General features: G+C 35.0%; 1 protein-coding gene across 1 annotated transcript; it reads left to right on the top strand.

Moving 5' to 3' along the window:
- The first annotated feature begins 521 nt into the window (after positions 1 to 521).
- LOC145015137 (phosphoinositide phospholipase C 2-like) lies at positions 522 to 3999 on the top strand. The gene is made up of 9 exons (XM_078973587.1): positions 522 to 1047; positions 1661 to 1857; positions 1943 to 2078; positions 2189 to 2404; positions 2800 to 3008; positions 3089 to 3206; positions 3284 to 3430; positions 3508 to 3594; positions 3656 to 3999. The coding sequence occupies exons 1-9, from the start codon at positions 742 to 744 to the stop codon at positions 3944 to 3946; spliced, it is 1707 nt and encodes a 568-aa protein (XP_078829713.1). The 5' UTR covers positions 522 to 741; the 3' UTR covers positions 3947 to 3999.
- Positions 4000 to 17776: the final 13777 nt, after the last annotated feature.

Below are 17776 nucleotides of genomic sequence, written 5' to 3'. Positions count from 1 at the left end.
AAGCATGCAACAAAAATAAAGAGTAGAGACCATCCGAGTTTTAAAAAAAAAAAAAAAGTTATGAATCAAACACACAAATTCTATTCTCCCAAACCACAGGAACCATTCGTATAATTTACTTTTATTTTTCATTTTGTTCATATCTGGTAACTATTTTTTTATACAAATCTATATAACGAACTTGTTGAAACTTTTCACATATAATTATTATGATCGAATGTAACTTGCTACTATAGTAGATCATAATGATCATATATGAACACCTTCAAAATAATTGTTACTTAAAAAAAAAATAGATATAAACAAACCGAAAAGCTTATTATTTTTACAAGTCATATTTTTTTTTTTTTTTTTGTCATCCTTAGTTTCTAATTTTTTTTTTCATCCTTGGTTTCTAAAACTAGTCAATTGATATTTGTATATTTTAACATTTTTAATCCCATCTACACGATACTTACTAAATTCGAAAACAATTTTATGCATCCAAACCAAAATATGTATCTACATAAATCCGTGGGTCCTGCAAAATCGGTTGAGAAATGAGAAAGACACATTCTTCAACGATCACAACCGTCGACGTGCCACCCCCAAACAATCCTTATTCGTGAGCTTGCCGGAATATAGCTTTGCTATCGATTCCAATACCCATCGCAAGAATTAGCATATACTTTCCATTTCCGCAAAACCTTCGTCCCCAAATCTCCCATTCCTTTCCCCAATTCCCTGTGATTCAATGCACCCATGTCCAAGCAAACATTCACAGTATGTCTCTGTTTCAGACGACGTTTCAAGATCCCCCCCGCCGAACCTCCCACCGGAATCAAGTCCCTGTTCAATAAGTATTCAGCTAACGATTTCATGACCGCAGATCACCTCCAACGCTTCCTTATTGAGGTTCAGAAACAAGAGAAAGCTACGATCGAGGAAGCTGAAGCAATTATTACGCAGAATTCCCCTTCTATCTTCCATCGCAAGGGTTTCAATCTCGAAGCCTTCTTCAAATACCTCTTCGGCGCTTCTAATCCCGTTTTATCTCCATCTGGTTCGGTAATCATACTTCAATTCAAATTTCTATCATTTGTTTATGCACATTGCTAGATTATTGTTCGAATTTCTACGATCGAGCTGTTTTTCTCTCAATTGACTTTGAATATAGTCCTGAAACGCATTATTTTGTTTCTATTTTTTCCGTGATTCTCATGATGTGAGTCAATAATGATTCCTATGGAAGTTTTAGCTTCTCTTTTGATAAACGCTAACTTTTAATGCTGATAGATTACTTCCAACTCATAGATTCTCTGCTTAATTGAGTATCCCGAGTCCTCAGAAATCAGAACTTTGTTATAGCAGTAACGTAGTTTCTTTCCGTGCTTATGAATTTGCTTTAAAACCCAATCATCCAATGATTAGTAATTCTTTGCATAAAGAATCTATACACTCTAGAAATCTGCAAATACATAATCTGCTTAAGAACATAGTAGTTTATATGTAAAAGTATGGTATTCAACTATTCATTATTTTACCATGGAATCAATGCTCAAACATGCATTCCTCATATCATTATACCATAAATCATCTTTTGATCCTCTGTGATCAACTTTCAAGTTTCATGAGAAAGATAGTTAGTTAATAATCATATTTGATCATCTTTTTATCTCAGGCTCACCAAGATATGACAGCTCCATTGTCTCATTATTATATTTACACTGGCCACAACTCATATCTAACTGGGAATCAACTCAATAGTGACTGTAGTGATGTTCCCATCATTCAAGCTTTGGAGAGAGGTGTAAGAGTCATTGAGTTAGATATATGGCCTAATTCAACAAATGATGATGTGGATGTTCTTCATGGAGGGTAAGAAATTAACAAAATTTTCTTTCTTATAATGTCGGATGTGAATGTAAATATTTTCATTAACTGTTTTTGTTATGATCTTTAGGACATTGACAACTCCTGTTGAACTTCGCACATGTTTAAAGTCTATTAAAAATCATGCATTCTCTGCATCCGAATACCCTGTTGTAATCACTTTAGAAGACCACCTTACCACAGATCTTCAAGCTAAAGTCGCAGAGGTAACTTTAGTCTTTATCATTTTGTTGGAAAATAAAAATTAGAATTTAAGTTATGATGAAGTGATGATGCTCTTGATTTCAATTTAATCTTTGTATGACTAAAAGTGTAGATGGTTCATGATATATATGGAGACACATTGTTTACTCCTGAGAAAGAATGTTTAGAGGAATTCCCCTCACCTGAATCTCTTAAGAAAAGGTTTATTATATCTACTAAACCACCAAAAGAGTACCTTAAAGCTAAGGAAACTAAGCCAAAGGGAAATGGATCAAAGGAGAAAGATGCAGAAGCTTGGGGTGGAGAAATTGCAAGCTCTGATGATAAGGTACATTAATGTAAATTACCTTTTTTTTTTCCCAATTAAAGTTAATTATTAGGAAGGTAAAACCTAAAATATCTGTTTATTCTCCCAACAACCCTTGACATAAGATGTATATCAGATACACAATAGTTTGCAAGGTGGTTGACATAAGATGTAAATCAGTGGTCTACCAGGTGGCTGACATAAGATGTAAATCAGATACACAGTGGTCTGTCTGCCAGGTGGCTGACATAAGATGTAAATCAAATACACAGTGGTCTGCCAGAAGGCTGACATAAGATGTATATCAGATACACAGTGGTCTGCTAGGTGGCTAACATAAAACCAACCTTTGAACACCTTAAGGGGTATTATGGTAATTTGTCTTTGTTGATGACTAACATTGTACATCCTCCCAGGATGATTCAGATGATGATGATGATTCGGATGATGAAGATGATGACAATGCAGCTCCTGAATATAAAAGTTTGATAGCCATCCATGCTGGAAAAGGAAAAGGTGGTTTGGATGATTGGTTAAAAGTGGACCCCACTAAAGTACGTCGTCTTAGTTTAAGTGAACAAGAGCTTGAAAAAGCAGCAAAAACTCACGCCCCACAGATTGTCAGGTATTCCATCGTTCAAAATTATAAAGTTATTCTTATTATTATTGTGTAGTATAATAACAACAACATTTGGGTTGTTTTAGATTCACACAAAGAAATATTTTGAGGGTGTACCCTAAAGGAATACGATTCGACTCATCTAATTACAACCCATTGATCGGTTGGATGCATGGAGCTCAGATGGTTGCATTCAATATGCAAGTTAGACTTTGAAACTTTTTCTATATGAAGTTTGAAATAGATTTTTTTTTTTTTATGTCCTTATAATATAATAACAGGGTTATGGAAGGTCATTATGGTTGATGCAAGGAATGTTTAGGGGTAATGGGGGATGTGGATATGTCAAAAAGCCTCAACTTTTGTTGAAGGGAGGTGATGAGGTTTTTGATCCAAGGGTGGAATTACCTGTTAAAATGACCTTAAAGGCAAGTCACTATTATTATTATTGGTAAAAAAAAAAAAAAAAAGTGCTTATCAGGTGTTGATGTTTATTACACTTCAGATAACTCTTTACATGGGTGAAGGATGGTATTATGATTTTAAACAATCACATTTTGACGCTTACTCTCCTCCAGATTTCTACGCAAAGGTAGACCATTAATTACCTTCATATAATTTAAAATTTTTAAATATTTTTATATGGATTGCAGGTTGGAATTGCGGGAATACCTGCGGATACGGAAATGAAAAAATCAAAAACAGTTGAGGACAGCTGGAACCCAACGTGGAATGAAGAATTTGAGTTCCCGTTAAGAGTTCCGGATTTAGCTCTGATTCGGGTCGAAGTTCATGAATATGATATGTCAGAAAAAGATGATTTTGCAGGACAAACATGCATACCAGTTAGGGAGATTAGTAAAGGCATACGATCGGTTCCATTATACAGTCAAAAGGGCGATGTATACCAGACTGTAAAGCTGCTTATGCGGTTTGACCATTGACATAACTTATTCAATTTTGGGTATATAAAATTAGTTGTAAGCATTTCACACCATTCATATAATTGTAACTTTTTTTTTTTTTTTTTTTTTTTTTTTTTTTTTTTTTTACAATGTTAAATGGTTAATAAGTTATAGGAATTAATCAAGTAATCTGCTAAGATGTTTTAACATTACCAAGAGGTTTCTGTTTAATTTTTTTATAAATGAAAGTTAATTAAATAGTTGAAAGGTTAAGAATTAATAAGCAAAGGATTATAATAATATTTAATAAGAGTTGTGGATTAGGGAAATAATCTTGATCTTAAATAGAAAATAAAGAAAGAGGGACTAAAAGTGTCAATTAGGTTAAACTTGTTATGTCTTGGGGACCATATTACTAGAAAAGCTTGGTATTGGGTTCTATGTAACACCTTTTGGCAGATGTTACAAGGCATGATGTCTAGATTCGATGGTGAGGTGATCTTGGTGGGGGATGATTTCAATATTGTTAGACATCCAATTGAAAGGTTTGGGGTCGGATTTCAATGCAGGTGTGGTGGAATCTTTCAATGGTTTTATTTTGGAAACAGATATTTATGATGTTCGATGGATATGCTTAGACCGTCTATAATATTTATAATGAATGGGCCCGTGGTCTACGTGATCACGAACGTTGTCTGTGCACATCATCCTGACCATTCGTGGTCTTGGATAGTTCGTTTAACGAGTAACAAATTACTCATTTGACCCGTTGACTAGCCGTTGACCCCCTGAATTTTTTTTTGAACATATAAACCGTACCTATATAAACACAATATTCACATAAACTTTTACATCCAAACCATCCATCTCTTTTATACTTGCTAAAAAAACTCATATTTATGGATTCCTTTAAGAATTTCGATTCGGATGATGACGAAGAATTTATGTATTCAAGAGCAGTTGTGAATGTTATGTATTCAAGAGCAGTTGTGAATCGAGATCGTCAAGCTATACGTGACTTATTGATACGAAATTACTTTGCCGATAATTGTCTTTATAATGATGACTCGTTTGAACGTCGTTTCCATCTAATAAGGTTATATTTTTACGTATTTGTAATGTTTTAACCCGAAACCCTACAAAAAACTATTTGCTTGAGGAATAATGAGTTTTAGTAGTATACAAAAATGTGTGGTTGCGCTTACATATTTGAGATACAGTATATACTTCGATGCATCTGATAAATACTTGAAAGTATATGTGATGACCGTAATTGATTGGGTAGATTGGTTTTGTACATGTGTGTATGAGGTTTATCACAAAGAATATTTACGTAAACCTACTACACGTGATATTGATATATTATAATTGGCTCAGGAAGATAGTCATGAATTTCCAGGAATGTTTGATAGTCTTAATTGTACGCATGTCACGAGGTAAAAAAAATGTCCAACTGCGTGGCGCGGTCAATTTACCCGAGATGATATAGGTGTGCCAAGTATAATACTAAAAGCTGTTGCATCTCAGGATTTGTGGATATGACATTCGTTCTTTGGAGTTGCGTGGTTTAACGACATTACTGTTCTTGGCCAATATCTTATTTTCAACGATATTTGGATTGGAAAATCACCTGATATGTCTTTCACGGTGAACGAACATTCATAAAAATATGGTTACTACCTTTGTGATGGGATATACCCTGATTATTCTATATTTATGAAGCATACTTTGTTCCTCAAAGTGAAAAGACAAATTTGTTCACAAAAAGGCATGAATCAGCGAGAAAGGATATCGAGATGACACTTTAAGTCCTCAAGCAGACATGACATGTAGTGAAATACACTATACGAATCTAGGATAAAGATATAAATAAACGAATGGTAAATGTATGTATTACAATGCATGATATAATTATTGAAATTGAAGGTAGAACTATTTGCATGTATGATCCGGACAATGTAGTTATCCCGATTGAAGAGTTTGAACCCAGAACGACTAAATTTTTAGCCTGAGTTGGTGATCTTCATAACAGCGAAATGTGTTTCCACCTTCTAGAAGATGTCGTGGAGCATTTATACCAACGAAACATGAACTTGGATTAGTTTTTTTTTATTCTAGTTTTTTTTAAAGTAATGTAGTTTTTTTTTTAATTAATGTAATGTTTTTTATTGAATGAAAAACTAATTTTTTTTTTTTATGTTTTTATTGTATTTTTTAATTAAAAATAAAAAAAATAATGTGGAGTGGAGTGTTAATGGTAGGTATAGTTTTAATGGTTGGATGTGACACCCACCATTATTGTCACAACTGGAAATTTTGTGTTATGTAATCTATACACTCAAGTTAATGTGAATCCAAAACTTAAGAACATGATTGACACCTACTATTATGACATCAAAAACTCCAATCAAAGGCATCATACAAGTACTACAAATAGTCATCAAACAATTGGAGACCCTAGAAGTCCTTGTTTAAGTCCATTTTGGACTAGGACTTCCTTATTGGATCCAAATGGACCAATAAGCTTCCAATTAGACTATCATGGGCTTAGAACCCTAATTGGGCTCTAATTGGACCCACACTAATTTATTTCAACATTTTAGGCCATGTTGGGCCTAGAATGAAGTGAATTAAAAGCCTTGATACATGAATAACCTAAACTAGTCCAATAAAAATATAAAAATCCTACCACATTCTTTTAGACTTAAAACATACCCAAATTAACTCTAACACTGGGCTTAGAAGCAAGGGCCCAAAATTTTCCTTTTCCCTTCCAAAAATCTCGGCCCAAGGCCCAAACCCAAGAAAAGGATGAGAGTTGACTTTGTTTTGCCACTTCATTATTGTCTTTTGGATATCCATGCAACTTATCCCATATCTCCATGCATATCACTTCAAAGGTCATCTCTTCTTCCTCCCTCTCACTCTCGGCCGAGGATACACACACATCACAAAAATTCAATTCCAATCTCTCTAAGTCTTGAAGAGCATTCCTCCCTCCTCCTTCAAAATTTTTGTGAATCAAGAGCTTCACAAGGAGAATCCATCACCAAAATCATTATCTAGGTAAGTTAATGCTTGGATCCATGCTTTGGACTCTTTGTTGTCTTCAAAAATCTCCTCTTAACTCTCATGAAATCATAAACTTGTGTCTTAGAACTCCATAAACTCGAATTCATCATCAAAGGGTGCTAGAGTGAAACATCACTTCATTTCTTCCATTCTTTCTTCAAAAACCGAATCAACACCTAAGGTGAGCTTCATACCCCCTATTTTATGTTTTTATGAGTTTTTTTTTTTTGGGGGGGGGGGGGGGGGGAATACAAGTGAAAGTGTAGATCTATATGTGTTTTGTATGCTTTGTATGATTTCCATGCTTATATGTGTGCTTTTGTGAGTTATAATGTTGGATTTAGCCATAAAACCCCTCAAAACCGAGATATACCTTATGTTAAATGATTTTAGCCTCTACTATATTTCTACATACTAAGTGTTTCTAGAAAAATAGCTAAGTGGTTTAGTAATAATTTCTTTGGGCTAAAAACACAATTTTTGGACCTAAAATGTGAAAAATACAAAATTAAGGGCCCAAATTGACATATCACGAATTCTGTTGGATAAGGTGTGTCAAAACAGTTTCAATAAAACCATTTCTGGAAATATACTCATTTAGAGAATTAAAAACATAAATTTCAAGCTTAATGGGCTAAAAATGACATTTTCGGCCCAATGAGGCCCATTATGCGAAATTTTCTGTTTTGGAGGGCCAAAACTGTGTTTTTCTATAAAACAGTGGACTATAAGTGTTCCAAGTCCTTTTCAAATGTTTACAATGCTTTTTAAATTTAAAAAGGACCAAAGTTGCAAAATTTTACAATTTGGGCCAAAATTGTCAAAATTGCGAAAAAGAAGGGTTATAACCGAGAAAACTGAAGTTTCAGGGACTTAAGCTGTTTTCTATGAAAAATATGCTGAAAAATATTAATTTCAATAATTTTTGGTGTTAAAATGTCAAGAAAATTGATTTAAGGACCAAACCGGAAAGTATTTAAATAAAGGGTTGAAAAAGTAAATTTTACAAACAATGAGGGGCTGAAAACAGAAAACTTTCAAGACTAATTCAATACATGCAATTTGACCAAATTATGGCACCGCGACTATCGATGAAATACAATACATTACAACACCAAAAGTCGTTGTTAAACGAATTGGTTCGGTCTCGAACCAATAAAAATCCGAAACTACTAACACGACGACACTATGACACTACGACACTACGATTCATACTCATAACGTTTGGGAATTCAATATACATGCAAGTGTGCACAGACGTCTACGCACCATCTTTGGGCCCCAAAAGTGTAAAATCTTGTTTGTTGAGCCTAGCTAGCCCAATGACCTGATCTTAAGGCCCGAAGACCTCTATCTTACGAAGTGTTGGGTTTTACCGATCCGACACAACGTAAAAGGACTTTCAATGGCTTGTATACTACTGGTCCCCAAGGGTCCTTTGGTATTGCTAGTAGAGTCTACCTTTTTATGCGAGGCGGGTCTGGGACCCCTCGTACCTTTTTATCCCCAACCGGCTAATGGAGTCATCGAGGCCTTCGTGTCCTCTTTCTCTTCGGATGTGGGACTACACGTAGTTAGGGCGGTTGGATAACGTGCTTAGTACGGACGACGCCTACGGGATCGTTAGTATTGCTATAGACTAGTCGTTTGTGTAACGCGTGTTTGTAGCAAATAATCATGCTAAAAAATAATCCAACGTCGCCTGGTATTGATAACTTCACGCGTTGCAATGGTTTCAATGTAAATTCATGTAATTCAAAGAATTAGGAAAACATCGGGTTTTCCTAGGGTATTTCAATACATACGGATTCGGAATGCATACAATTTTAATGAACAATTTTTACAAGTATAGAAACAAACAAGCATACCTATGGATCTTCACACCTTTTTGACTATACTATTTTCAGAAAATATCGGATTTTCTGGTGGTTTTCAAACAATACAAAACATTGGATTTCAAACATTACTTATGAACTCACCAACATTTCATATGTTGACGCTTTTCAAAATACTTGTATTCTCAGGGAACCAGTGAATCAAAGGAAATCATATTCAGTGATGGCTTGCAGTTTATTTATGTACGAAACGAACAATTTATTTTTGGGAATGTAATGTTTAAACAATGTACTTCATGTAAACTTTACCGGTTGTACTATATTAATGCATGGTGACGAATGTTGTTACGTTTCATATATATTCAATGTTATGGTATTCAATTGAGTCACGACAGCCCCCGGACGTTTCCGCCGTCTGGTTCGGGGGTGTGACAATTATAGTAATTGGTAGTAAGTATTATGGTTGGTTGAATAGCAATGCATAAAAAATGAACAACCTGGAGGGGTTCGTAATTTAAATGGATTTACAGAGCATTTCCCAATCTTGTCACTAGTGACGAAGCCTCGATGGTTTTATGTTCAATTTTGCTAAAAGATTTTGGAATATTATTGAGGAAAATGTTGTAACAACCATTAATAATTTTCATATGATAGAGCTTCATTCCAAAAGGATGTAATCCTTCATTTATTACTTTGATCCTGAACATTAGTGACCCTAAGTTTATTAAAGACTCTGGTCTCATAAGTCTTATTGGGTGTTAATATAAAATTATTAGGAAGTTGCTTTTTAATAGAATTACTCATGTTATTGATGATGTTGTTAGCTTGGATTCAATTTTTTTAAGGGTAGGCAAATCATGGACGACCCGATGATGTTAAATGAAGTTGCAGTTTGATGTAAAAAAATGAGTAGACAACTAAAAAACGAGAATAATCACACACACCACATAAATATACAATATTTATGTGGCTTGGTTAATATGACATTCGTCCATGGATAGAAGGAAACATTCTTAATTACAAACTTAAAAATGATATTATTGTTGGATTAGATGTTTAAGTTCATAACTATAATTGACATAAACTTGAATTAATAGTAGCATAGTCTTTTTGGGTTTCCCTCAATCTTAGCAATTGGACATGATGATTTTTTGAGAGAGGGGTTGATTTATTATTTGATTAATAAATCAAAATAAATAATTTATTAATATATTATGAGAATAATATATTAATTAAAAATACTAATATTTAATTAATAATTGATCAAAAATTAGTTGGAATTAATTTTGGGATTAATGAAATGAATTAAAAGTATAAGGTCTAAAGTGCAATTATTCAATAGTTGAACAAAAGACTCCAGAACCTTCCACGAAGAGGGTGGACAGTTTCTAGGGGATAATCTAGGGTTTCTAGATTATCCTATGTGGATAAATATGAAGCTAGATAATTACCAATTTGAAATATTAGTATTATATTCAGATTAGGGTTATTCAAGATTTCCTTAGACCACTATATAAAGGACCCTAGCCCTTCATATTCCAGCCACTCATACTCTTAGAGAGATAGATAAAATTTTACCCTCTCCTCTCCTCTCTCCAAAATCTCCTTCTTGCTAGCTTGGGTGTGAACCACTAGAGGCACGACACTAGTTGTGCTTGCTTCCAAAGGTTCTATAAGTCACATATAATTGTTATTTCCTATAATAACAATAAGGTATGTAATCATAAACCCTTTCTTGTGTTTTTCGAAAACTACGTAGGGTTTCTATGGTTCGTATTTTGATGCTCTTAGTTATACGTTCAATAGTGAAAACATAGATATTGTTTTAGGTTGCATGTACACTTAAGAGTTTTAATTTTGTTTTGTTATGCCTAAAACCCATCAATGGTATCAGAGAATTTGTTTGTTTTTAGTCGAATTTGCTATAATTATTGGGTTTAATCAAATTAGGGTTTATAGATATTAATCCCTGAAATGCTTAAAATTTCGAAATTAGGGTTAGGGTTTTGAAACCCTAACCTTCCTCACTAAGTTTTGAAATTAGGGTTAGGGTTTTGAAATCCTATAATTGTTGAATTGTATCAAATTAGGATTTTTCAAATTTTGGTAATTATCATTTTACTTGCCTAAAAAGAGATAATTAAAATTGTATAAATCCTATACCTTATATTTTCAAAATTTTAGAGGGTAAGGATTAGGATTAAATTATTTGATTAATTTAATTAGTTAATCCGTATTTGATTTAGTATATTTAATTAATTGTTAATAAATAGATAAAGGGACAATTACTAATCTAGACAAATTAAAGAAGTGATTAACAATTTTTAACAAAAAATTAGGATTTGTCTCAAACTAGCCCACGAAACAGTAGGTAGTTAAAATGGTCTACTGTTTCCCCCATTTACCTACTGTTTTGATTGTAGTATATAAAGATTTTTTTTTCATTTTTCACTATGAAACTGTAGACGAAAAAATTGTCTATTGTTTCCTCTGAGAAGTCTACTGTTTCCCAAATAGTAGATTAAAAATGATCTACTGTTTCGTCCAAAACCTACGGTTTTAGTTTCTTTTATTTTTTAATGAAAAAAGCATTTTTACTGTAAAAAAGATTTTTCTTTTAATATATAGTAGGTACGATATATTAGTCAAAAGTTAGTATTCTTTTTAATTAAAAAAAAAAAACTTAAAACCGTAATTTTTTAGACAAAACAATAGATTATTTTTAATCTACTGTTTGGGAAACAATAGACTTCTTAGAGGAAACAGTAGACCATTTTTTCGTTTACGGTTTCGTAATGAAAAATGAAAAAAAAATCTTTATATACAAAAATCAAAACAATAGGTAAATGGGCGAAACAGTAGACCATTTTAACCACCTACGGTTTCGTGGGCTAGTTTGGGATAAATCGTAATTTTTGGCTAAAAAGTGATAATTCATTAATGAATTTGATTAGATTAGTAATTTTCCCATAGATAAATATTAAATCATTTGGTTTAATTTTAAATTTAAATTAATTATAAATTTTCGAAATTTAATTATAAACCTAGTAATTTGAAAAAAGTTTTAAAATACACCTTATACTATATGTAAAATTAAAAGTTTAATAATTACTATATGTATAAGACTAAGTGAGTTGAACCACTAGTATGCCTCATTCACGAAGCTAGTCTATAAGGGTGGTATAAGGAAATTGCTTATAAAATGATAGTTGAATGAGTGTCCACTCTCTCCCACTGCTTCCTTGATTAGTGGAGGGTCATTAGTTGAACGGGTTTGATAAGACAATTATTTTTCATTAAAAGTATAATGATATTAAAAAGTACTAGAACATTTTTTTTATTAAAATCGCAAATCTAGTTTTTTTTAGCGGCAAATACAATATATTTCTAAATTACTCCTAAATCCACCGAAGTCTCAGATGAGACTTGAACCCATAACATCAAGGAGGGAAGACAACACCTGATACCGCTGGGCTAGAAGCCCTTTGGTCCCAAAACTAGTTACTTAAGGAAACATGTGAATTTGTATGCCAACACATGAAATTGCACATTACACTTTATAAGTCTTTAGTGGAGTGTGTGTGGTTAATGTGTCAACCCGTTGTTTTGAGTTAATAAAAGTCTAGACTACAAACATGTACAAGTAAAACTCACCGCCTATATTGTTGTTATAAGAACTTTGGATGCCTAGTGTGCATGCTTATTTAACCTATATATAAGTTTAAATGCAAAATAGGTTTAATACAAAAAAATACAAGTCCAATACTTAACTTAAAATTTAGGAAATTAAAGGTTTAAAAAGGGTATAAAGTAGTTTACGGTTTTAGGAATCTAATCCCTAAACCCAAACCGTAAACACATGCTTTTGAGGGAAAGCAAATCCGAAAACCCCTAAGGATGAATAGCAAATCCGAAAACACCCCTTCTAGAAGGTCCAAAACCGAAAACCCTTTACTCTTGGAATCAAAATCGTGAACCCATTTCCCTTTTGACTCTAAACCGTGAACCCTTTTTACCTTTGACCCAAATCCGTAAACACTTCTTCTCCCTTGACTTTAAGGGGTGAAAACTCATTACGGGCTCAATATAAATCTGAAAACACAACCCCGTGGCTCATTATGAACCGTAAACACCCCTATATATATATATATATATATATATATATATATATATATATATATATATATATATATTATGTTCACCCATAAACCAATTCATTTCTCAACTTTTCATCCGAAAACACTCCTAAATTCTATCATCTGTGAACTCTCTCAATCTTCAAGAGTTTACGCCCAGATCTTCAACATATCTTCAAATCTTCAACCAATTCCCCAAGAACATTCATAATATCTTCAAATCTTCAAACATTCACTCAAGAACATCAAGATCCAACCGAAAACACAATTGCCCAACCGAAAACTCCATTTTGTCCACCGAAAATCCATTTCAACATTTCAAACAACTCCACATAATTATTGTAAGTATTCCTTACATGATTAAAGTGTTGTTTAACACTTTAATTATTATTTTCAATATTATTTAATTCATTATTTAAATTAATATATTATTAATTTAAATATGACATCGAATATTTTTTTTTAGGATAACGTTATTCACTCGTATACTTACCCAATGATCCTTTCTACAATTCACTAATTCAAACACAAACGCACATTAAATGTGAGTTCATACCCCTATGTTTTCAATATTTTTCCACGTTTTTAGGGGGAATACAAGTACAACACAATTAAATTTGTGTAAACGATTTCAAAGGATTTCAACGATTACAAACGATTTTACTTTAAACTGTTTCAATCAGTTGCAACCATTGTTCTTATAGAACACACACACACACACACACACACATATATATATATATATATATATATATATATATATATATATATATATATATATAAATACGAGTACAATTCTTTAAACCTTTGTAACATGCTGAGCAAAGGAAAATTTTCAAAATAATCACATTTCAAATGGAACATATTTATAAACTGTAATAAGTATAGTTTATGGAACACCGATATCATTATTACTAGATACCGAGATACAAAACAAATGAACATATAAACTATAATTGGTATAGTTTATGGAACATAAGTATTAACTCGCTAAGCACAAGTTTTATTACAGTAACGACCATATACACTATATTAGGTATAGTTTATGGAACATATAAACAGTTATTCATTTCAAAGGATTTTCAGTTATTTTACACGTAACCGTTAGTATAGCTTTGTAAGAAGCCCTTCAAGTACTTAGCTAAGTACCAACAAAAGCCCTGAAATTATAACCAAAGTCTCCTAGAAGGAGAGCACAAATTTGTGTATAGATCCATACTGTAACACCGTAAATTTTCAAAATAAATTTCCACTTTTATTTTCATAAAACACATGTCATTTTATATAAAAACCATTTAATAGTCAACAAAGTATTCAAAACATTATCAAAATCCAGGATCCCCATTCGTGACTCTTTTCTCTTGTGTGTGTGTGTGGGGGGGGGGGGGGGTACAATCGAGCCGCCGTCTTCCTGCGATCCTGAAGAGAACCTGAAACACATAACACATAACACGGTAAGCACGGAGCTTAGTGAGTTCCTCAAAATACCACATACAACACATATTAGCCACTCGGGGCTATAACTTTGATTGACCCTTTGGTCAATGTGTCTCAGTGGGACCCTCCAATCCCATAACTTTGTGGACCCTCTGGTCCTAACTCTGTGGACCCTCTGGCCCTAACTCTGTGGACCTTTCGGTCCTGACTCTGTAAACTCTGAATCATACATAGCACAAATCACATAGAAATAATGCAGTGTATCACATCATATAAATAACATACAAGATACTCTGTCACATAACTCTAATTACCACTCTTGGTAAAGTATAGTGAGAAGATTCACCTCACAAGCTGGCTAGCATAACCTCGTACACGGAATCTCCAACTAGTCTCCGCCTAACACATAGAATAATTATCTCTAATCAATACTCTGCGCATACAAAAATTCATTATAGGTTGACCCTTATCTCTCTGTAACTCTTGGAATGGGCAAAAGACCATCTTTCCCCTCCATGGTCTCCATTACTCATATTAGTCAAACCCCAAGTCAACAACTGCTAAACTCGAGTCAACAGTCCCAAATTGACCTGACTCGCCGAGTACTCCCAATGACTCGTCGAGTCCATCTGTTTTCGCAGAAGTCTCGTGAAGGACCGACTCAACTCGTCGAGTTGACCCCCAACTCGTCGAGTTATCGCATGACTCAGCTCTTCAGGACAAACCCTAACCAACTCGTCGAGCCAGCTCATCGATTCGGCGAGTTCATTCAGACCCAATGTTCATTCAGGCGATTTCAATCAGACCTGTCACTCTAATCACGAGATCTATCATCTCAAGGCTAAATAATCACGTAAAGCTTCGATCTTTACGTTCATGCATGATGTTATTACTCCAAAATGTTAATGCATGCTCTTAATGAGATGATTAAGTCCAACAACTCTCATATGGGGAATAAAGCTGTGACATCTAGACTCTAAGGACCTCACAAGGTCCAGATTTGAGGTCTAGACTTCTTGATACTCATACTACTCAAAAATCCAAGCACAAAATGGCAAAAAGCCCTAAAAATCCATAGATATGAAATCTAACTACAATGATGAGAAAAGGTATGGCTTATTACCTTCCAGAGAAGCTCCTTGAGCAGGAGATGCTAGATCCACAACCTTACCTCGATCCTTGCTTGAATCATACTCTTCTCCTTTCAAAAGATCCACCAAATTACTTGATTCATCATAAGAACTCTCTCTCATGGCTCCAATGGCGATCTAGCGTTTCTCAAAAAGGGTATGAGGCGCATCTAGGGCCATGAATTCCCTTAAATAGACCCCAACTCCGAAAACATTGGGTTTTCTCCGCCCAGACCCTACTTGGCGAGTCCGCCTTTGGACTTGTCGAGCCCTCTCATTAAATCCACTTGATCAACACGATGTGACTCAGCGAGTCAGACCTTCGACTCGTCGAGTCCCTCCCAAATATTCAAAAATGAACCACGACTATCATACCTGAATTTCTGGATGTTACAAATCTCCCCCACTTAATTTGATTTCGCCCTTGAAATCGCTCTTTAGCATTACCCAAATCAAAACCCAACAGCCCGCGAAACACCACCCAAGAGGATTTCATACCACACTCTTTCTTCTAATGATACCTGATCCCAAACTCCCAAACTCAGAAAAGGGCAGAATCAACTGCCACTACGATACCACTACTGGCTCCCCAGAATCCGGAACTCAAATGGTCTGACACGCTTACCAGACCGCCCCCTATAAGATTTTTCCATGTTTTTCACTCCTTGAATAACAGATTCAAACCTTACTTCCCCTCTGATTCTCTTTATGCGACTGATAGAACAAGTCAACACCTCAAAATAGGCTCTCGATCATCTAAAACATATGTATTAAACAATCCAAGTCATACTCCATAATGAAAGGGTCACAACACACCAAGGACTTATCCACTGAACTGCAATCAAAATCCATCTGAACAATGAACTCTCAACACCCTGTCCTTGGACACAAGAAAAAGATCATGTTCGCTCAACAATATCCTCTGACTTCCACAATTTTAAACCTTTGTTCCCTCCCAGGTATCCCTTTCAACACTGAGCACCTGGTCAACTCTCGACCCCACAGCTAAAACTCCAAAAGTTACCCATAACATACCCAAAAATGTCTCACAGGCTTCCTTCTTCCCATAATCATCTCAATCCATTGTGACACACAAGTCATGAAGTTCGCTTTTCCCAAGCAAATACTACAGCCCCAACTGAAATTGCTCCACCTCAACCTTTAGCGTCTACCACTTTTTAGATCCACGTGTCTTGAGGTCCTTTCATACCAACACACTAACCCACTCAAGTCTAAGGTATCCGATGATTCACAATACTTCTCAAGATGAAACTCACCACTAAACCCAGAATCTCATTTCGCCTTCTCGATACGCCACTATGGCCAACTCGAACTCGAGAGTCTGACTCAATAGCAAAATGGGAATCACTTATCATAATGAAATACTCAACTCATAACCCATGACCCGCAACTTATGCGTAGTTTACTTCTCTATTTCCTTCTGTTTACGATAACCACACCTTAATTCAGAATATCATAAATTCCGACCATTAGGGTGAGCCCAGTCTCGCCCATGGCCTGACCACCTGGTTCTCACGGACTCAATGATAAGGCTACTCAAACCTAGGAACTCCTATGCATCTTGCTCTGACTAGTGAAGACTACGGCTCCCCGTAGTTTCACAACACTCTCTCTTACTCCTTGGCGAATACTACGGCTCCCCGCATCATCGCCACACCATCTCGCTGACTGGTGTAGACTACGGATCCCCATAGTACCACCACACCCACTTGCTGGCTTGTGGGCACTGTGGCTCCCCGCAGTACCGCCACACCCTCTCACTGGCTAGTGAATACTACGGCTCGCCGTAGTATTACCACACCCTCTCACACTAACTCATGAGTGTTGCAGCTCCCCGCAGTCTCACAACACTTGCTTTTATCACCCCACAATCTCATCCTCAATCAATTTTGTAATACATTCACTAACTCTTGCACCGTGCACTCACACCCTTCCAAAAATAAACACCATTACGCCCACCGGCAGCCGCCATGACAAAAACCCCCCTTTCTCCTGCTACTAATCACCTTCTGACATAACCTCACTTGATATCAATTGGCCGAATGGCTCCAACTGGAACCACAGATACTTGCAACACCACTTTCCATCTCTTAACCCAGAACTCAAAATAATCTGAACTTTATGACATCATACTCGGATATCTCAGGATACCATCATAAAGCTTTACGATGCCTTGTCTCAATCATGGATCTCATGCTCACAACATCATACTTCGATACTGCCTTCCTTCATCGGGAT

The sequence above is a fragment of the Lactuca saligna genome, chromosome 9 (genome assembly GCF_052625555.1).
Source record: "Lactuca saligna cultivar CGN05327 chromosome 9, ASM5262555v1, whole genome shotgun sequence".
Lineage (NCBI taxonomy): Eukaryota > Viridiplantae > Streptophyta > Magnoliopsida > Asterales > Asteraceae > Lactuca > Lactuca saligna.
The sequence above is the reverse complement of the archived record's forward strand: the minus strand, read 5'-3'. Positions and strand labels throughout refer to the sequence as shown.